The sequence below is a fragment of the Podarcis raffonei genome, chromosome 3 (genome assembly GCF_027172205.1).
Source record: "Podarcis raffonei isolate rPodRaf1 chromosome 3, rPodRaf1.pri, whole genome shotgun sequence".
NCBI lineage: Eukaryota > Metazoa > Chordata > Lepidosauria > Squamata > Lacertidae > Podarcis > Podarcis raffonei.
Genome location: NC_070604.1, coordinates 17,856,945 through 17,878,625, shown reverse-complemented (window position 1 = coordinate 17,878,625; position 21,681 = coordinate 17,856,945). Strand labels below are relative to the sequence as shown.

Sequence of the window (21,681 nt, the reverse complement as noted above, 5' to 3'; positions counted from 1 at the left end):
GCTGACATTGCCCCGCTTGGCGCATTTCTTCACCAAACCCCCCTCCCCGCCACCGGCTTTTTCTTTCTTTCTTTTTAAAGTGTCACTTCGGGATCTTTTTATCTCTCCCCCGCCCCCTGTGACACCCTCCCCTTCCCCAAAAAAGAGAGTTTCCTCGCCCCAATATTGGATATCTTAACTGCGCTCTTTCTCCAACAAAACCACCGGCGCGCGCGCGTTGATTGTCTTTTGGTGAACTTTCCATCGCATGCTTCTGATCTTTTGTTGCCTTTCTCTTCTCCCTCTCCCCAGATGTTTACACTTCCTGCTGCTGTGCATCCAGGTTCAGGTGAGTGATCCCCCCCTCGCAAACCTCTCCCCCTGTTTGCTTCTTTCTCTCTCCGCCCCCACCCCCCGGCCCCGTCACTTTTACGAGCCAGTTTATTATAGCTGTAGAGAGAGAGTCCACTTGCTCTCCAAACCGGCATCTCCCGCCTTGCCGAACTTTCCAGCTCAGAGAGAGCCAGAGCGAGAGAGTGGACTTCATCCACCGGATGAATCAAACGGTCTTCAACTTCAAGGATTCCCTCTGATCAGACCCTTCACCCCCCCACCCCACCCCACCCCACCCCAACGCCTGTTCCCAAATGGCTGTTTGTGCTGCAAGATGCCAGGAGCCCTGCATTAAGAAGGTATTCTCTGGAGCGCATTAGTCTGGCTAATGATGTGAGGAGGAGATGTTGGCCTCCGCTTTGCAAAAAATGTTGATTGATGCACTTGCAGGGCACGGGCAGGAGGTTCTGCTGTTGGAGCTCTCTGGCTCTCAGGAGGACTTGGAAAAGAAAAGAAAAATAGATTCCATGCTTTGAAGACGCGTGAGATCCTTCATCCAATGTGGAGAGCCTCCCCTCTCCTTTAGGAGAAACGCGCCCGGATCCAACTGGGTTGGTGGCGTGCAGGAATTAGGAAAGGAACTCTTTGCAACTTGGAGATGCCTCTCCAAACATCTAACTCTCTGTCTGATTATACTATAGTAAAACTGGCGTGGTGTTGGGTGGAATGGATCGCATGGTTTTCCATGACATTCTACCGTTTTTTTGCAAGGAAGGTGGGAGGCGGCGGGAAGGAGCTGGGAAAGAAGCGAGCGAGAAAAGAAGGATTTCTGGTGCGGCGTAGCTGGAGCTGGTGTCGAGGCAGCACGTGCGTCCGGAGACAGACCCGCCCGCGATCTTGAATATTTCAGAGTTGGCAAGGCAGGTGCTTTGGAGACCTCCTCCGTCTCGCGCTCTCGCCTTGGCCTCGCCGCGCTTCGCTGTTTGTTGCTTTGGGCAAGCTTCCCGCGCGCGTCGTAAGGAGCCACAATGCAGCAGGGGCCCCAGGCGCCCTACAACACCTCTCCCTCCAACCTGCTCCCCCTCTTTCTCTTCTCTCCGCCGAAGCCCTCACCTTCTTCCCAAGGTCGCTCGCTCCAGCCGCCTCGCTCCTCTCGCTCGCTCTCTCTCTCTCTCCGCCCGGAATGCACCTGTCTGCCAGGGTTTCTGTTGCGGTTGTTTCATGTTGGGTAGGAACTGATCCTGTACAAACGGATTAAAGCCTCTGAAATCCGAGCCTCCTCCGAAAGCCAAGCGCCGAGAGCCGTGCCATAGCCTTACCTCCTTTGAAAAAAAAGAGAAGTCTTTAAAAATCCCCAACCCAGCAAGAGAGAGAGAGAGAGAGAGAGTAGGAAAAAACAACAAGGAAAGGGGGACTGAGAAGGACTGGGAGAGAGAAAAAGACTCCGAAATCTTCAGCTGTAAATTACTTTGCGGTTGGAAGAAAAAGGCGTTTGCTCACAGCGAAACGGGCACCCTTGGCAGAAACAGACAGACATAGGGCGGGCGGGAGGGAGAAAGCTCCTTTCTCTCTCCCCCACCCCCATTTGTGCAGTAACTGAAGTTAATCAACTCCTATCCCACCCCCTTATCTGTCCCGCTCCCCACCGCGCTCCCATCCCCTCGTTGCTTTTAGGGAATCAGAAGACTTTTGGCATGATGCCTCTAAAGCACTTGCTAAAAAATCCGATCTCTTACTTCAGCAGCAGCAGCCTTTAAAAAAAACCCCAAAAACTTTGGGAAGTTATTGGCATCTATACAGTTGGAGCTCTCAGGCTTTCCAAAGCAATAAAATAATGAAGAAGAAGAAGAAGAAGGGAGAAAGAGAGAGAGAGAAAAAATACTTTCTGTACTCTCCCAGTATTAGAACCATACTTCACTTTAGTGCTGATTATGCAACATTTCTTGTGCTCCGGGGGGGAATCTGACAGCAGGATTTGCTGCAGAGCGAAAGAAAGCTTGTAAGAGGCTCTTCTTCTTGTGCCATCAGCGCACAGGGCGCTTCACAGCCTAAAGATAAAAAAAGAAGGGTCTCTGCCCCGATGAGATTGCAATCTAAAAAAAAAGACGCAGGGGAAGCAACCGGCAAGCGATGTCAGGTGCAGAGCAGGTGGGCGTGGCTTGGTCGAAACAACAGGGGGGGGGCAATTAGACCCAAGGGACGGGATGGAGGTTCTGTGCCGCTCCAAAAGAGGAAGATTGAGGAGAGGTTAAAGCAGAGAAGAGTATGTGCCCTTCAGTTTCAGGATGCAATCTTGCACACGCTCACTTGGGAAGTGATCCCCATTGAACTGAATGGGGTTTAATCAGGGGCAAAGCTTGGCTTTATTTCACCTAGTTTGGCACCCATGGGTGTAGCCAGGATTTTTGTGGGGGGGGGCAGGCCTTTTGTTGGCGGCGGCACTGGGGTTTGGAACCTAAGTTAGTGATGTATTTTTATTGATTTTCATTTATTTGGGGTGGCAGCTGCCCCTCCCTGCTCCCCCGGCTTCACCCATGTTGGCACCCCCATGTCCATTTTGGGTACACAGTCCGGGGGCTTCACTTGGGGCAAAAAACCTAGCTAGCCCACACCCACCCTAGCTCCGGCTCTGGGTTTAATTCCTATGTAAAGTTGCACTGTGGGTTAAACCACAGAGCCTAGGACTTGCCGATCAGAAGGTCGGCGGTTCGAATCCCCACGACGGGGTGAGCTCCTGTTGCTTGGTCCCTGCTCCTGCCAACCTAGCAGTTTGAAAGCATGTCAAAGTGCAAGTAGATAGATAGGTACCGCTCTGGCAGGAAGGTAAACAGTGTTTCCATGTGCTGCTCTGGTTCGCCAGAAGCGACTTAGTCCTGCTGGCCACATGACCCAGAAGCTGTACACTGGCTCCCTTGGTCAATAAAGCGAGATGAGGGCCACAACCCCAGAGTCGGCCACGACTGGACCTAATGGTCAGGGGTCCCTTTACATTTACCTTTAAAGTTGCATTGTCACATGCTTACCAGCACAGTCCTCTGCATGCTTCCTCAAAAGCAGGTCCCCTTGAGTTTTGTTGGTGGCTTAGTCCAGGCATAGGCAAACTCGGCCCTCCAGCTGTTTTGGGACTACAACTTCCATCATCCCTAGCTAACAGGACCAGTGGTCAGGGATGATGGGAGTTGTAGTCCCAAAACATCTGGAGGGCCGAGTTTGCCTATGCCTGGCTTAGTCCTACAAGTAATATGTACAATAGGATTGTGGAGTCAGGCTTAGTTTTAGCAGGCGGTGAGGACTGAGGAGTGGGGGCAAAGTTAAGCCAGAGTCTTTAAAAATGTGTTTATTAAGGATGGGTTTGAAGGGAATGGGGAGGGAAAAACCCTGTTGTATATGTACTGCTCCGAGCCCATGGGATAGAGTGGGATACCAATCAATCAATGATAAGTAAAGGTGATGTCTTGCTCTTCCTCCAGTCTGCTTGGTGGGCCTTTTTAGAGAGGGTCCATTAATATGGGTACCACAGCACAAAGCCAAACTCTTGATTAGTTATCTTCAGGACTTTCAAGCGCATGTGTACAGTGTTAATAAAAAATATATATGAAAAGGTGCACACACAGGGAGTTTTCGTTCATTGACCACTTTGCTATCCAGCGCGTCTGGATTGATTTGGGCTGGATTACATGTGTGGAGCTTGAATGAGAGAAAAAGAGTGGGAGAGAGAGGAGGATTAGAAGCTTTTGATTATAATGATCATCTTTGGTAGGAGTTAACCTTTGGCTTTCATTTAAAGCATCACTTAGGCTTAATATTTATTTAGAGGAAATTGTTGCCTTTAGAAGTCTATAAGGAATGGATTCAGTCCTGCAAGTCTGCTCCCACCAAATTTAAATATTCAGGCAAAGGATTTCAGCTCACTGATTGCATGTTACTTGTTGGTTCAGGAATTAAACTTTCCCAACATCTTAGGAGGGCTGGCATCAGTTAGCTGTTGCAGTATTTATCATGGCTGGGATTTGTCATTGTTAACCTGCGGAAAGCCCTCCCTGCCTTTACCAAACATACCAGGTGAGCAAATGACAATGGACCCAATTCTCCTCTGCATGCCACACCCAATGGATAGGAACACAGTAGACGGGGATAAGGGATATCTGCCTGAAAAGAAGTGGTGGGGGCATCCTTCTTCAGACTAAGGCACTAGGATGACCAGGTGAGATGGCCTTATTGTAACTCACTCTATGTGGGGCTGCCCTTGAGGCTGACCCAGAAACTCCAGCAGGTGCAGAATGCCGCGGTGAGACTCCTTACGGGGTCCTTGCCACGGGATCACATTTATCCGGTGCTATACCAGCTGCACTGGCTCCTGGTGGAATACAGGATCAGGTTTAAGGTGCTGGTTTTAACCTTTAAAGCCCAATACGGCCGAGGACCCTCGTACCTACAGGACCACCTCTCCTGGTATGTCCCACGGAGGACCTTACGGTCTTCAAATAAAAACATATTGGAGGTCCCGGGCCACAGGGAAGTTAGGCTGGCCTCAACCAGAGCCAGGGCTTTTTCGGCTGTGGCCCTGATCTGGTGGAACGCTCTGTCACAAGAGACTAGGGCCCTGTGGGACTTGACATATTTCCGCAGGGCCTGCAAGACAGAGCTGTTCCACCAAGCCTTTGGCCAAGGCACAGTCTGACCTCCTTCTTCTGTAATCCTCATAGAACTCTAGCCCAATTCTGAATTGATTTTAGAATGAATTGATTTTAGAATGTATTTCAATTAATTGATTGTGATTTTATGTAAACTGCGTTATTTTTACTGTTGTTAGCCGCTCTGAGCCCGGCTTGTAAATAAGCCCGGGCTCAGAGTGGCTGAGCCCGGGAGATAAATAAAATTTTATTATTTTATTATTATTATTATTGGAGAATCCACAGGAATGCTAAGTGCGCCAGTTGCTTTGCTGAAATGACAAATGCTGCTTAAAATGTAAACCATGAAAATGTTTTTTGCTCCTGTGTCAAAGCGGCAGCACAGTGGTACCTCGGGTTACGTACTTAATTCATTCCAGAGGTCCTTTCTTAACCTGAAACTGTTCTTAACCTGAAGCACCACTTTAGCTAATGGGGCCTCCTGCTGCTGCCGTGCCGCCTGAGCACGATTTCTGTTCTCAACCTGAAGCAAAGTTCTTAACCTGAAGCACTATTTCTGGGTTAGCGGAGTATGTAACCTGAAGCGTATGTAACCTGAAGCGTATGTAACCTGAAGTGTATGTAAACTGAGGTACCACTGTAGTGAAGGTGCTCTCCAGGGGCATCTTGCTCCAGAACACCTCATGCTGAGGAAAGACTCTGTGTTGTGACTCTGTGTGTGAGGCTTTAGGGTGAGATGGCCTTGGGCAGCACTGTAGATAAACCGTTTTTGGAAGCCATGGCAGAGCGGCAATGGTGGTCCTTGCAGTGGCTGGTTGTGGCTGTTCCATGGCCAGCAGATACGTGTGGCTTTCTCTACCAGGCAGGGGGCCATGTTATGGCAGTGGCTGAGGAGAGGGCAGGCTAGCAGCAGTGGACAAATTAATAGCAGTGGCAGGTGGGCAGTGGGGGTGAATCCACTCCTACTCCCAAACCGTTGCTTGAAAAAAGAGGCTCCTCTTTTCTCATGGAATGGCTTTCCCTGGAGGGCAGCCCAAGCTATCCCACCCCACTCTGAGGACCAGTCTAGACTAGCATCCTTTTTCCAACCATGGCCAGCCAGGTTTTTCCAGAAAGCCCACAAGAAGGCAAAAGCTTGCAGCTGCTACCCTATGGTGCTACTCCAGAGTTGCTTTAAGCTTCTAACTGTGATAACAGTTACGCCGTCTGGAATGCTCCTCTGAATGGTTTCATGTTCTATAATTAGAGGGGTGGAGTCCAGGAAGGAATTAACTCATAACTATGTTCTGTGCAAAGCAGAATCACTCACAGAGGCCTTCCTTCATCCATCCCTTTGTAGAGTTGAGAGGTTTTAAGAAGAGGATGCAAGTAAAAGTGGTACCCATGGGCATCAGAGAAGAGGTTGAGCAAAAAGGTCAGGCTAGGGGACCCTGATTCAAATCCAACTCGTCTAAGTTCACTGGGTGACCCTGGCCAGTGACTATCTCTCAGCTTAATCCACCTGAGAGAGTGGTTGTTTTGATTAAAAGAGGGAGGTCAGCGTGAGGAACACATGGTCAATCATCTTGAGCTCCTATGAAGGAAAGGCCAGGGGATAAGTGTATCGGATGAAAAACAATGAAAGTTAGACATGCATTCATGCAGTGGAAACAAGGTCAGCATTAAGCATAGCTAGAACGTTGCTTTGTACATCATGACACAAAGCCATAATTAATTCTCTTCCAGTTGGGTTGAAGGGGGGCGGGGAGATTAGAAAAGAGCCACATAATTGGCTGTGCTTGCTGCAGTGACGAGATAAGGGATGGCTTTGACCCTGCAGTTTCATCACTCTACTCATATCCTCAGTGCTTGGTCCAGCAGTCCTAGAACATGCAGCAAGAGAACTTACTTAGGTAGCCCTGGTGAGGTCTTGACATGACCTGCCTCTAGATCTGCAATTAGATCTCTTGTGGGATTTCCACAGCCGTTAGACTTTCTTTCTGGTACTAGTAGCCATGCGCCAAGCATATGGGCCTTGCCATCATTCTATGGTGAGCATTCACCATCATGTTGTCTTAGCCAGAGTCTCTTAGCCATTCCCAGGACTGCTGATATTATGCGAACAGTAAAATATGTTGTGAGGTGTTTTTTTGTTGTTGCAAGATGTCATTCTCTTTGCCATCTGAGACTGACTCATTGTTTGCGGTTCTTTGGCATGTTGTCAGCCGTTTTGAACATGGTTACAACTGTGGAAAGGTGTCTCACAAGTAAAATTATGTATGTTGCACAGGGTGAAGGTGAATGTGAGGTGTGGTGGGCAAGGGGTCAGGAGCCTTAATCTGTGCCAGGGCTATTAATGGACTAAGCAGAATTAGATAAATTAACAGGAAGGGTCCGAAACCGACGAGATCACAAGTTTACCAAGGACTGGAGTAAAGTTGTGGACTATATGAAAAGCATATGTGATACGCAAATAACGTTCGTGGGTTTACAGGAAGCTTTGTGGAGAAGTAATATTAGAAACACTGTAAAAAAGGGAACAAGGGAATAGTTTTTTTAAAAATAAAAGGCAATGTTAAATTTTGAATTGCGGATAGAAGATTAGAAAACGGAAGATTCCCGGATGAGTTGAAGAAAGTCAAAAATATATTTGTGACAATATTGAAAATGTATGTTAAAATTTTATATTGGAAATTGAATAAAAATATTTTTTTTTAAAAAATAATAATAATCTGTGCCAGGGCTGGAGTCAGACACAGGTAAACACTCAAGTAATAAGCCAGTGAAGTTAAATCTTTATTCATGTAAACCAAAACACAGCTCATGCCTAGTGGTCTCAGCAACCCACCCTGGTAGGTCTTGCCCCGAGGACACAGTTGCGAGGACTGAAGGTCCCCGCCTTCTCACCCCGCTCCCAGAATTTCCCCACACAGTTTGAAACGGTGTCTGTGCACAACTAATCTCTCTTCTGCTCTTTTCATTTCTCTGCGCATTCTTGGAGACTGGGGGGGAGGGGGAGGGGAGCTGGTCGCAGCAGGAGGGGGAGACTCCCCTGATCTCAACTTTCTGACTCCCCTCCTCTCCTGCCTCCACTTCTGCCTCTGATTCTGGACTGCTCTCTGCCAGAGAGTCTTCCTGCTCACTAACCCCTGTTTCCCCTCCAGCTTCCGACACCTCCCTTCCCCAGACCTCTCTCATCGTTGTCCCGCCACAACTCCCCTGGCTCTGAGCTTTCTTCCCCTGGCGGTTCCCTAGTGGGTTCCCCGGCTGGTGCCTCTTCTGCGTCCAGTCCGTCCATGACAACCGGTTCCTGTTGGCTGATGTCCGCATCTTCATTCCTCTGACACTGGGTGATCCCAACGGCAAAAATGGAGATATTTCGGCAGTCCCTTTCCCTTCAGGCTGCTACAGAGAAGATAAGAGAATTATGGCACTGGAAGGGCCTCGAATTGAATCATCCTAGAGTTCCCCCTCTCTCCTATGACCCTATATCCGTGGCAGGGAACCTGTGACCCTTCAAGAGAGTGTCTTGTTGGACACCAGTTCTTATCAGTCCTAGCCTGCATGGCCAGGGGGTGGGGATGATGGTTTGGGGGAAAATTATGTGACCAGACTTCCTTCCAGTAATTCTCTTTTTTTTCTCTTTTCAAAAATAATAAGTTGGATTCTTTATTCCATCAGTCCCACTTGAGCTTGGATACTGGCGCCAAATCCCTGGGAATGTCCATTGGGGGTGGTCTGAGAAAGAACAGTCCTGCTTCACTTGGCAGTGTCTAGGCCTCAGCTGGAGGATGGTGTTCCGTTTTGATCACCACTTTCCACGAAGGCTGTGGAAATAGAAGAGATGGCTCTGAGGACAGGAGAAACACAAAGACTTTCAGCAGGCAAGGCATGTATCAGACCAGGCTAAGCAGGTTTAGAGAGGACAACAGAAGGCAAAGAGGCGCAACCTCACTTTCAGGCTCTTAAGGCTGCTATAGAGAAGATAAGAGAATAATTGTGCCGCAGGAAAAGGACCTGGGTAGAATAATACTCTCTTCTACGATTCTTTGTCAGGGAGAGAGAACCTGTGGCTCTCCCTAACTTGTTAGACTCCCAATTCCCATCTGCCCCAGCATTAGAGATGATAGGAAGTCCAGTAATACTGGGAAGAGGGCCTGCCCTGTGTGCACATATGAGGATGTCTTGAAAAATGAGGGAGAAATCTAGTGTTTTTTCTCTCCTGCATGTGTTTTGTGCAATTAGGGAGGATACAATGGCAATGTTGTTGGAGATAGAGACCCACATGGGTGAATTGGTGAAAGGGCTGGCACAGGGCAGTGCTAGCTTCCATCTGGCAAACACCCTTGTTTCGCTTGCTGGTTTGTCTCTCCTGCTTTCCTGCATTGGTTTCTCGTATTGCTAGAGCGGCTGGTTTTGGTTTTCGTCAGACGTAGCAGCGGGAATGACGGTTGCACATCCAGCCAGACGGATGATTTAGCCTGCCCGAACAGCTGCATGCTGGACAGAGCAAAGAGTGTGAGTGAGCAAAGATCAGCTTGTATTCTTGCAGCCTTTGGGACTTCTGCGTGTGGGGATGGGCCAAAGGCCATATTCCGTTAAGTAATTCCAACAGCAAATGCTTTGCGAGAGGGAAGAGCTCATCCCAGCTACATGCTGAAAGAGATGGCCTTGTTGGTTCTGTCGAGTTCCATGGGCAAAGCAGATAGGAGCATGTGCGAAGAGAGAAGGAGCCTCCTAATTGACTCTGGGACAAAAAGTGCTTCTTGTTTTGGCTGAGGATATTCCTGGTCTGGGGTTAAACCACTGAGCCTAGGACTTGCCGATCAGAAGGTCGGCGGTTCGAATCCCCACAACGGGGTGAGCTCCCGTTTCTCGGTCCCTGCTCCTGCCAACCTAGCAGTTTGAAAGCACGTCAAAGTGCAAGTAGATAAATAGGTACCACTCTGGCGGGAAGGTAAACGGCGTTTCCATGCACTGCTTTGGTTCGCCAGAAGCGGCTTAGTTATGCTGGCCACATGACCCGGAAGCTGTATGCCAGCTCCCTCGGCCAATAAAGCGAGATGAGCGCCGCAACCCCAGAGTCAGCCACGACTGGACCTAATGGTCAGGGGTCCCTTCACCTTTATTCCTGGTCTAGAACAATTAAGAACTTAGGAAGAACCCCTCTTCTCTCACAGTGGCCAACGAGATGCTCATGGGAAGTCTGCAAGCAGGGCTTGAAGGCAACAACCCTCTCTCCACTTGTGTTCCCCAGCAATGGATAATCAGAGGCATTCTCCCTCTGACAGTTGAGGGAGAACGTACAGTAGCCTCCATGGGTAGCTAGGTCATTGAAAACCTTATCCTCCATGAATTTGTTTATTGGCCCTTTAAAGGTCCAGCTCCAAGGGTCTTCTGGTGGTTCCCTCACGGAGAGAAGTGAGGGAGCCAGGCAGAGGGCCTTCTTGGTGGTGGTGTCCACCCTGTGGAACATCCTCCCATCAGATGTCAAGGAAATAAACAACTATCTGACTTTTAGAAGACATCTGAAGGCAGCCCTGTTTAGGGAAGTTTTTAATATTTGATGTTTTATTGTGTTTTTAATATTCTGTTAGGAGCTGCCCAGAGTGGCAGATAAAGGTAAAGGGTAAAGGGACCCCTGACCATTAGGTCCGGTCATGGCCGACTCTGGGGTTGTGGCGCTCATCTCGCTTTATTGGCCAGCATGACTGAGCCACTTCTGGCGAACCAGAGCAGCGCACGGAAGCACTGTTTACCTCCCCGCCAGAGCGGTACCTATTTATCTACTTGCACTTTGATGTGCTTTCGAACTGCTAGGTCCCTTTACCTTTAATAAGATGCTGTGAATTGCACGGCTCAGTTGTGGGGAACTGGTGGCCCTGCAGCCACATTTCAGCTCCCGCCCTAATTCCACGTGGCCCTCTGACTTGGCAGTTTCATTCTGGGTCTTCCCTTTGAGAATTGTTTCCTCTTCTGCATTGTGTGTGTGTGTGTGTAAGAATGGGTGTGGTGGGGGGAAGAGATGCGGCCGCTGTACAGTGAGCCTGGGGTGGCAAAAGCGTTGGAGGGAAGGAAGCCTTATAGTGAGGAGACTGGAAAGCCGAGAGGGAGATGAGGATGGTGGGAGAGGAAATTCCCACAGAAATGGGCAGAGCAGAAATGGATAGGGTCATGGAAGAGAAGTAGGGCAAGCCCTCTGGAAGGAATCAGCCCCAACAGTGTTACTGGAGGTGGGGAGGATGGAGGAAAGCTAAAAATAGATGGACAGCTAGAGGATGGGGAGATTGCAAAGGGAGAAATGAGTTGGCACAGAGAGGGCTACACAATCCTGAAATATTGCCTACGGATTGCTCAGTTGAGCATGATGCTGATAACACCAAGTTTGCAGGTCCAGTCCCCATATGGGACAGCTGCGTATTTCTGCATTGCAGGGGGATTGGACTAGATGATCCCCAGAGGTCCCTTCCAACTGTACAAGTCTATGATTCCATTCCACTTACTTTTGATTCTGGCCTTCTGGCATGTGGCCTCTGACCGATTACCCTGAGGAAAAATGGCCCTTCTCAGGAAAAGGTTTCCTGTCCCCAAGAACATAAGCAGAGCTCTGATGGGTCAGAGCAAGGGCTCCTCTAGTCCGTCGTCCTGTTCTCACAGTGGTCAACCCAATGCTGATTGATTGCAGGACCTCAGTAGCATCCTTCCCACCTGTGATTTGCAGCAACTGCTATTCAAAGGCATACTGTCTCCAACAGGGCAGGGTGAACATAGGCATTGTGGCTAGTTAAGTCATTGAGAACATTAAAGGTAAAGGGACCCCTGACCATTAAGTCCAGTCGCGGACGACTCTGGGGTTGCGGTGCTCATCTTGCTTTACTGGCCGAGGGAGCTGACGTTTGTCCGCAGACAGTTTTCCTGGGTCATGTGGGCAGCATGACTAAGCCACTCTTGGCGAAACCAGAGCTGTGCATGGAAACGCCAATTACATTCCCGCCGGAGTGGTACCTATTTATCTACTTGCACTTTGACGTGCTTTTGAACTGCTAGGTTGGCAGGAGCAGGGACTGAACAACAGGAGCTCACCCCGTCATGGAGATTCAAACCACCGACCTTCTGATCCGTAAGCCCTAGGCCTTATCTTCCATGAAATTGGAACCTGTCCATCTTGTTAGCCATCACTATTATCTTCTGGGAGTGAATTCCATAGTTTAAATATGTGCTGTGTAAAAAACGACATTCTTTTTGGCTGTCCTGAATCTCCCATCATTCAACTTCATTGGATAGTCTCAAGGGCTGCCCGCTGTGGCCCATGCTAGCCACCTGAGGGAGAAAAACTGGCCACTGTGATCTCATGCTGATGCTGCCTATTTCATAGACTGGCCACTGTGTTCTCACACGGATGTGAGAACCAGAAGGAGAGACACAGGCCATTGTGATGTCATGCTGATGCTGAAGGAGACAGAAACTGGCCAATGTACCAGCCCACAACTGCTGTTCACCTGAATAACAAGGAGACACTGCCTGGCACGCCAACACATTGCTCACCATCTTCATGAGAATTATGTCCTTTGCACCTTGGACCAGACTGGGGTTTCTTAACTTGCTTTTACTCTCCTGTTCCTGCATATTAGGTTCCCTTACCAGAGGTCTATAATAACAAGGTAATGAAATTTATTTGTACACAAAAGGTAAAAGGTAAAGGACCCCTGGATGGTTAAATCCAGCCAAAGGTGACTATGGGGTTGCAGCGCTCATCTCGCTTTCACGCCGAGGGAGCTGGCGTTTGCCCGCAGATGGCTTTTCTGGGTCATGTGGCCAGCAGGACTAAACCACTTCTGCCATGGCGGAACACCGTGACATAAGCCAGAATGCATGGAAATGCCATTTACCTTCCCGCCGCAGCGGTACCTATTTATCTAATTGCGATGGTGTGCATTCGAACTGCTAGGTTGGCAGGAGCTGGAACAGAGCAACAGGAGCTCACCCCATTGAGCAGATTTGAACTGCCGACCTTATGATCGGTAAGCCCAAGAGGCTCTGTGGTTTAGATCACATTGCCCCCCGCGTCCCTCACCAGTATTATGAGAGAGGGAGGAAAATGACTATCTATCCCCTTTCTCCTCACAGTTTATAATCTAATACAGTGGAACCTCAGTTTTCGAACGTCTCCGTTGACGAACGTTTTGGAACCCAAACGCCGAAAACCCAGAAGTAAATGCTTCCATTTTTGAACATGCCTCGGAAGTCAAACTTCTGAGGCAGCTTCTGTTTTGAGTTCCCTATTGTGTTGAGGCTTACAGATTGAGTTTTTGGTTTTTGAACTTTTTGGAACTTGAATGGTCCTCTGGAACGGATTACATTTGAAAACTGAGGTTCCACTGTACCCCTCTGTCATGTCCCCCAACCACTTACTCACCGTTTCCCTAAGCTGCCACAGTTGTAAGCTTTCCATGGGGTGGGACGGAGTTGCTCTAGCCCCCTGATCATTTTGGTTCTCCCTTTTCCAACTCTACCCTGTCTTTTTGGAGATGCTACAGCCAGGACCAATGCAATGCAGTACTTTTAATTATTAGAACCCAAGTCCCTTTCCGGGACGCGGGCGGCGCTGTGGGTTAAACCACAGAGCCTAGGACTTGCTGATCAGAAGGTCGGCGGTTCGAATCCTCGCAACAGGGTGAGCTCCCATTGCTCAGTCCCTGCTCCTGCCAACCTAGCAGCTCAAAAGCATGAAGTGCAAGTAGATAAATAGGTACCGCTCCGGCGGGAAGGTAAACGGCATTTTCGTGCGCTGCTCTGGCTCGCCAGAAGCAGCTTAGTCATGCTGGCCACACGACCCAGAAGCTGTACGCCGGCTCCCTCGGCCAATAAAGCGAGATGAGCACCGCAACCCCAGAGTCGGCCCCGACTGGACCTAATGGTCAGGGGTCCTTTTACCTTTACCTTTACCTTTTGAAGGAAGCGTGGTTAATTGAATGGTGAAATGTCTACACGATCTTATTTGTTAATTCCACAAAATCCCCGTTTGCAGTCACAGAAAGAGGAGGAATTGCACCGAGTCTTATAATGCAGTGAATTATAAGATGTCTCGTTACAAGCGCAGATAAGGAGCAAATCCAGTGCTTTAAGAATATTGGACAAGTCTCTTGCACTTGTGCTAGGACATCTGCTCAGCATTCCTTTTTTTATATTTCAAGAAGGATTTATTTGGACGACAGTTGCCTGCTGCAGAACGTGTTGCTCCTCCTGCTTGGAAGACTTAATTACAGAGTGCCAGATTTTAAACACTAATGAGTGAAAACAGAAGGACAAGCTGAAAATAAGCCACAAACCACCACAACAAATTAAATGCTTTGGTAGTAGAGTTGGTTACCGCATAGTAAATAATGGCTTATTTATTTATTTTAGCGCTCTCTCTCTCTCTCTCTCTCTCTCTAAGCAGAGCTGAGCCTGCCAAAGTGATATCATTTATAGAATTTTCCAATAAACGACCTGCATTTTAATGACCCGTGTTAAAATGACAGGATCGCAGTACAGTTTTGTAAAAGGATCTCAAGATTTCAAAGCATATTTCATCCTTTTTGGGTATGACTCAGAAGACACTGAAGCTCATATGCCGTGTAACACATGGTGTGCAAGTATGTGAGGATTGCTGGACACTGGTCTGGCTCCCCGCAAAGCCTGGCATCCAAAATTTAGGTGTCTGATTTCCATAAGGGTCTACAAATTTGTGCACCAATGGACTGGGGCTCCAGATGTGAGATTTGCCCCTCCTGTTTCCAGGTGTGCAGATCTGTGAACAGAATGTGCACACAGACACAAACATACTGTGCCTTTGCCAGCAGCATAGGGAGAGAGCCATTTAACAATAAATGGGCTAACTTTGAGAGCATTGTTCCATCAGGTGTGTTTTTTTGAGAGTATGTCAATAGGCATGGTAATATTTTCTCTCGTTGGATGAATCTGGCAGAAATTCACAAGAAGACAGCCAACAGCTGTTGCTATTATTATTGGGTGATAATGAAGTAGATCATATTCAGATTAGACCCATTGAAATCAATGGACTTACTTTTAGTGAGTAAAATCTTTGGGCATCATCTACGAAAAACTTGGTATAGATTCAGTAACATTTACAGTGGTACCTCAGGTGACATACACTTCAGGTTACATACGCTTCAGGTTACAGACTCCGCTAACCCAGAAATAGTGCTTCAGGTGAAGAACTTTGCTTCAGGATGAGAACAGAAATTGTGCTCCGGCGGCATGGCGGCAGCAGGAGGCCCCATTAGCTAAAGTGGTGCTTCAGGTTAAGAACAGTTTCAGGTTAAGAACGGACCTCCGGAACGAATTAAGTACTTAACCCGAGGTACCACTGTACTGTTCAGAACACCATGCCGGAGATACAGTGTTTATTGCAATTATATCTATGCACGATAAGACTATGCTTTGAACGGAAGAGACAAGAGGTTTGTCATAGAAATAGTCTATGAAATGATGCGTCTCTCTCTCTTTTTGAAAACACGTGTAGGACTGCCTTCCTAAAATTAATGCACAAAGCGGCTATAGACTGAGACATGACCACATCATTGTCTAGCAGTGGTTGCCTTGAGCCAATCTAAAAATAAACATTTCATAGCAAACCTTTCGAAGGCTGCAAACATCATCGTGGCCGAGCTCAGGAAAACTGCACCTCCAATTGTTCAGTCAAAACACAGGATAAGCGTGAAACAGAAAAGTGAACGAGTCTGGAACACTTGTGGGAAGGGCGAACGTCTAACAATGTTTGTGTTAAAGAGTGTGCATTGCTTTTGAGTCGCTCAGTTAATTTGTATGGCAATGTTTGGGTTACCAAGGTTTGGTAAAAATACTGTGGATGTCACCGTCTTTTGTTTATTGGCTTAATTTTTTTTATACAGACAGCAAAACGAAGAAGCCTAAATTAATATTGCCTTCTACCAATGAGAAATAATAACTATTACAATACTGAAAATACTAAAAGTACATTGACTTCCCCTTTTAAACTTCTGTTCTGGTTACAATATATCACTATTCTATAAGAATCTATTATATCTTTTGCTGTCCCAGATATTATTTTATTTCCCAATTTCGACCTAACCCTCCTCTCCTCCCCACTGCTTCCCTTCACCTGTGTGAGATCTTCGCATCATTATATTTTTACTTTGATAAAACAGAGCAACATGAAAACTGTTAAATTACAATTACTTCTTTTGTCCTTACACGCTTAACAATGGCCTATTAAGAGTTCTGCTTTAACACCATATTTCTTCATATATTCCCCTATGCATTCCCATTCTGTATAGAATTTTTGATTAATGCAAGTCACTTCTTAAGGAAAGGGAGCTGAACTCAAACCTAGCTAGTCAAAGGCTCCTTGTCCCCCCTTTTAAAAAAGTGTTGCTTTGTTGCTGCTGGGGCGCCTCGGACACCCTGCCTCCCCCCTTTTGCCTTCAAGGAGGCTGACTAGCTTAAAGGCAGCGGGTCCTGCTTTCAGGTTGAACTTATCTTGCGCTGCACTCCACTAAACCCAATGTGAGACTAACACGTTGATTAGCAGCCGCAACAAAGGCCTATTGTACACTCATTTCTCCTGCTGTAAACACATGCATGCGAGATTTGGTCATGTTTCCTAGCTGACCAGGTGCAGCCAGAATACAGGCCTGCTCCCAGCCTACCTGACGGCCCCCTCCCTCCCAACATGTGCAGGAGACCCGATATCTAAAGAAATTACAGACTGTCTGAGGCTGCCAAACGACTTCCTTATTGGCATTCAATGGCATCACCTTAGGATGGAGAGTAGCATAAAAGCGAAGAGGAAGGGCTGAGCTTAGGCTGTCATGGTCTGGGTATTCTCTTTGTGATAGTTCCTTCCAGTGATCAGAGTCTGGGTGGAGGTGGGGGGGATACCTTTCTTCCTTGTCCAGGAAGGAGGCTCCCAATTTTCAGGGCTCCAGAGGCAAATCCTACTTTTTCTTCTATTATGTGAGCAGTATTCTGCTGCCCCCCTTCCACACACATTTTAAAAGAGAAAGAAAGTTCTTTTGCCACTGCTGCACATTGCCTCTTTAAACATTTTACAATGCAAATCTCAGACACGTTCCATGTCTAGGAATATGGAATTAACCCGAGGGGAGAAAAATCTGTGAATCAGACAGGGAAGAGAAACCAAATCAATGCACTTTTCCACTTCTCAAAAAATCAGATTTTGGTGCAGAGAATTTTTGCAGGATTTGACACATTTCATGGGGATTTGGAATAGTCATGAAAATGCAGAGCTTTTGCAGGCATTAATCCACAGCAGCTTCATATGCTGGGCGAGAGATTAATGTTTGTGGATTCATCCCCCCCCCCATTTTGAACCATTACATCTCAGGATCTTCCCCATTTGCTCACAGAAATAACTGATTAAAAAACTTAGAGATGTAACCAAAGAGCCTTGAGGCACCTTGAAGACTTTATTTATTTTTTAACCACAGCACAAACTTGTGTGGACTACAGACAATTTCATCAGTTTCATTTAATTTTGAAAGGTATTTTTAAAATGTCACAATGACTTCGCCTGAAAACGTTTTGACTAATTTCAATGGGTCTACTCTGAGCAACAGTTGAATACCACCCCAGTGTTCTCTGGCCAGCTTGCAATAAATAAATAGGGTATAGGTAAAGGGTAAAGGGACCCTTGACCATTAGGTCCAGTCGTGACCGACTCTGGGGTGGGGGCTCAGTGCTGCCCAGTGCAACAGAACTGGTCACGCTGCCCAAAATCCACCTCTGTCTATAGGCAACTCTTTGTGCTCGGTGCTGGTGCCCACTGGTAGGGCGGGAGACCAATAGTGGGTGGAGCCAGAGCTAATTGACAGGCAAAACCCCGCCCCCTTGAAATGGGAGCAAATCAGAAGACAGACGGGTTGGGGCTAGCTGAGGTCAGAGTGAGGTTGGGAAGTGTTGAATGGTTTATTTAAATGTAAAGGTTCATCATTGTTGCACCCGATGTGTATGTCTTTAAGGGGCCAGAGCAAGGGCCAGAGTAAGATAACGAGACCCAGCTTTACAGCTGTGAAACGTAGCAGGTGCTGCTGAGTTGTATTTGATTAAGGTGTGTCAGCATTTGGGTGTAGTATATAAGGAGCAGCACCTAGCTCTCCCATTACCCTGGGGGATGGGTTGGTGGTTGGGTCTGGTTTGGTTGTTAATGTATTTAGTGTAAAAGGAGTTTTTGTTTTTCTTATTAAAACCTTAAGTTATTTTTGAGTCCTTTCTTTTTAATGCATGGTCTCCCCAGCAAGCTCTCTGCAGCGTTACTAAACTGCAAACAGCCAACATCTTTGGTTATGGGCCCAGCTGCTGAGTGGATGACTGCATATTTTTGGACTCTGAGAAAGGTTTGAAAACTCCTTCTCCTGTTAGCGTAGTTCTGTGGGTCTGGAAGAGTTCCAGAATGGTTGACCGGGTTCCTGAAGCTGAGAAGGCTCTGGTCTTCCCACAGCTAACAGATGAGAACTATAGTTTATGGTCTTTTCGGGTGGAGGCGCTTTTGACCTCTAGAGAAGTATGGACCTATGTAACTGATGACCCTCCTGACCCTGTGACTAATGCTTGGTCGAAAGGAGATGCAAAAGCCAGGGCGATAATTAATTTGGCAGTCAGCGACCAGCAAGTAGTCTATATAAGAAATAAGAAAACTGCCAAAGAAATGTGGGACAGTCTTGCAGCAGTGCATGTTAGAAAAGAGTCAGCATCTGCATTGACGTTTTTCAAGCAGTTGTACCAGACGAAGTTGCAGCCTGGTGGTGATTTGGCAGCACACTTGAGACGTCTGGAGGCAATACGCTGCGAATTAATTCGAAGGGACATGGACATACCTGATATTCAGTATGTTTTTATCATTCTTTGTTCCCTTAATGAGGACTTTGATGGTATAGCTAGCCAGATATCTGCTGTTCCACCAGCACAATTAACTGTGGAAGGGGTGACGGCAAGATTAATGGGCGAGTTGGACAGAAGGGAGGCTTGTGCCATAAGCACTCCTATTTCCAGAAGTAATGAGGAACGCCATATGCAAACCTGTGGTGATACAACTGCATTTAAAGCTGCAAAGCGTTGTTGGTTCTGCAATAAGCAAGGACATTTTGCAAAGGACTGCAGATCCAAAAGAAAGCAAAGTACTCCCAAGCCTGTTTCTGTTCGTCAGTCACGGTCGTCAGCCCAGCAGCCGACATCGTATAGTAGAGACAGAAACGAGCCGCGAGTTTTCCATGCTAGGACAACAGATCGTAAAAGACTTAAACGTGCCAAGTGGAAGTCTTTTGTTGTGGACTCAGGAGCATCTCAGCATATTTGCAACGATCGAAGCTTGTTTATTTCTTTCGAAGAGGAAATTGGTAATGTACATTTAGCCAATTCACAAGTCTTGCAGTCGCTTGGCAGGGGTACTGTTAAACTTGACTCTTTAAACATTACAATAGCGAACTGCATTTACTGCCCGTCAGTGGACAATTTATTGTCAGTAAGGTGCTTTGCTCGTCAAGGCATAACTGTGCGTTTCTTAAAGTCAATGTGTGAGTTTTTCGATGGGAACAAACGTCTATTATATGCCCGGGAATCTGATGGTTTATATAGACTGTATTTTCGCACCTACTCCCAATCGCCTATAAATTGCAGAGCAGCACAGTCAAGCCAAGGGGTTAAGGAATGTAAGGCCACATTCCGGGTGTGTCCATGAGGCACACAGAATTCTGGGACACCTGAATTTTGCTGATGTAATTAAGACAAAGAATATTGTTAATGGCCTCAACTTAAAACCATGTAAATTCTTTATGCAATGTCTATCCTGTTGCAAGAATAAGATTAAGGTTGCACGCAAGGGTAGGTGCTCAGATAGGAAAGTAAATGAGCCATTTGAGCGTGTACATTGTGATTTAGTTGGGCCACTCCCACCATCATTAGGAGGTTCTAAGTACTGGCTTACTCTGATAGACCAGTATAGTAGATATTGTTGGACTTATGCAATAGCTGAGAAGTCCCAAGCATTTGAGAAGTACAAAGTTTTTTGCAACTGGGTAAAAACGCACTTTAACAAATCAATTAAGAACCTGTTTTCTGACCGGGGCGGGGAATTTGTTTCTGAGGATTTTGAGAAATTCCTGGAAGCGCAGGGGACTACTCATGAGTTATCTTGCCCCCGAAGTCCCTGGCAAAATGGGCTTGTTGAAGTTGTGCAGCGTGACCTACAGGCAGGGGTTAAAACGTATCTGCACGATGCTAATCTGCCCAAAGACTTTTGGGCTGAAGCGCTTAATGCGTTTTGTTATGTAAGAAATCGCAGTTATCATTCTGGTTTAGATGTCACCCCCTATGAGAAGCTGTTTAAAAAACGCCCTAATCTGAAATACCTACGCATTTGGGGTTCAGATGTAATTATGCATTATCCCGCTAAGCAGAAATTGGGTGAACGTAGTGTCCAGGGAAAATTAATGGGCTACCAGCAGGGGGCATACAGAATTTACGTACCAGCAACTGGCAAATTTCATATTACCAGAAGCATGATACAAACTGTAAATTGGAATGGAGTTGCTGTCTTCCAAGATACTGATGGTATAGATAATACTGAGGAAGAAGAGGAAGAAGCAGCAGCAGCAGGAAATGGTGCTTCTGAATTAATGGAAAAAGACAAAAAGTCTGTTGAATCTGATTTGTTTGATGATTTAAAGTCACAGGCACCCAAGGGGAGGTTAGATTCTCTTGAGTTTTCTGACCGTGAGCTTAGCTTACAGGCATCTCTTCAATCTGACAATGATTTACAACCTGAAACTAGTGGTTCACTTAGTCCCATTAAGTCTGAGGAGTCTGACTCTCCTTCCGGACTGAGACGTTCAGATAGAAAGAGGCAGAAGCCACAACGATTTGCAGATGAACATTTTAATACTGTGTATGCCAATAAGGCAGTTTTTGAGCCAAAAAAGCTACAATGATGTTCAGAAATTACCTTAAACACACCAAACATATGTTGCAGTTTACAACATGTATTGACAAAGGTTTTGAAATTTTCTGCGATGCATCTCATGCAGTGGAACAAAATAATTGCAGGGGTGTGTCTGGTATGGTGTTTTGTTATAACGGTTGTCCATTTGAATGGAAGTACCAGACACAAACCATTATTTGTCTCTCCACAACAGAGAGTGAATTATGTGCATGCGTTCAGGCCACTCGTGATGTAGAATGGTATCTGCAAGTATTTGCAGACCTACAGATGCAAGTAACACTACCAGTAAAAGTTTACCTTGATTCCCAGAGCGGACTTGCTATCCTGTGTTCAGAGACCAATACGCAGCGCACTAGAGTCTTAAGGTTACGTTTACAGTTTGTAAAGAAACTAATTGCTGACGAAATGATTGTATTTGAATATGTTCCAGGTGACAATCAAATTGCGGACATTTTTACTAAAGCACTTCCAAAGGTTACACATGAAAGACATGTACAAAATATGCTTTATGTTTTTGTTCCACAATGATGAACCGCAGGGGAAATGTTGAATGGTTTATTTAAATGTAAAGGTTCATCATTGTTGCACCCGATGTGTATGTCTTTAAGGGGCCAGAGCAAGGGCCAGAGTAAGATAACGAGACCCAGCTTTACAGCTGTGAAACGTAGCAGGTGCTGCTGAGTTGTATTTGATTAAGGTGTGTCAGCATTTGGGTGTAGTATATAAGGAGCAGCACCTAGCTCTCCCATTACCCTGGGG

General features: G+C 46.8%; 1 protein-coding gene and 1 long non-coding RNA gene across 3 annotated transcripts in view; one reads left to right on the top strand and one right to left on the bottom strand.

Annotated features, from left to right (window-relative positions):
* The window catches only part of FGF18 (fibroblast growth factor 18), a 151,642-nt gene that overhangs the window by 522 nt on the left and 129,439 nt on the right, over positions 1–21,681 (top strand). For both annotated transcript variants that reach the window (XM_053380679.1, XM_053380682.1), the window contains exon 2: positions 292–328. In XM_053380679.1, the coding sequence (XP_053236654.1) occupies positions 292–328 (37 nt within the window). The remainder of the gene's footprint in view (positions 1–291; positions 329–21,681) is intronic.
* LOC128410029 (uncharacterized) lies at positions 8,083–12,245 on the bottom strand. The gene is made up of 3 exons (XR_008329371.1): positions 12,161–12,245; positions 9,270–9,425; positions 8,083–8,752 (listed from the first exon to the last, which is right to left on the bottom strand). It is a non-coding gene; the product is annotated as an uncharacterized LOC128410029 (long non-coding RNA).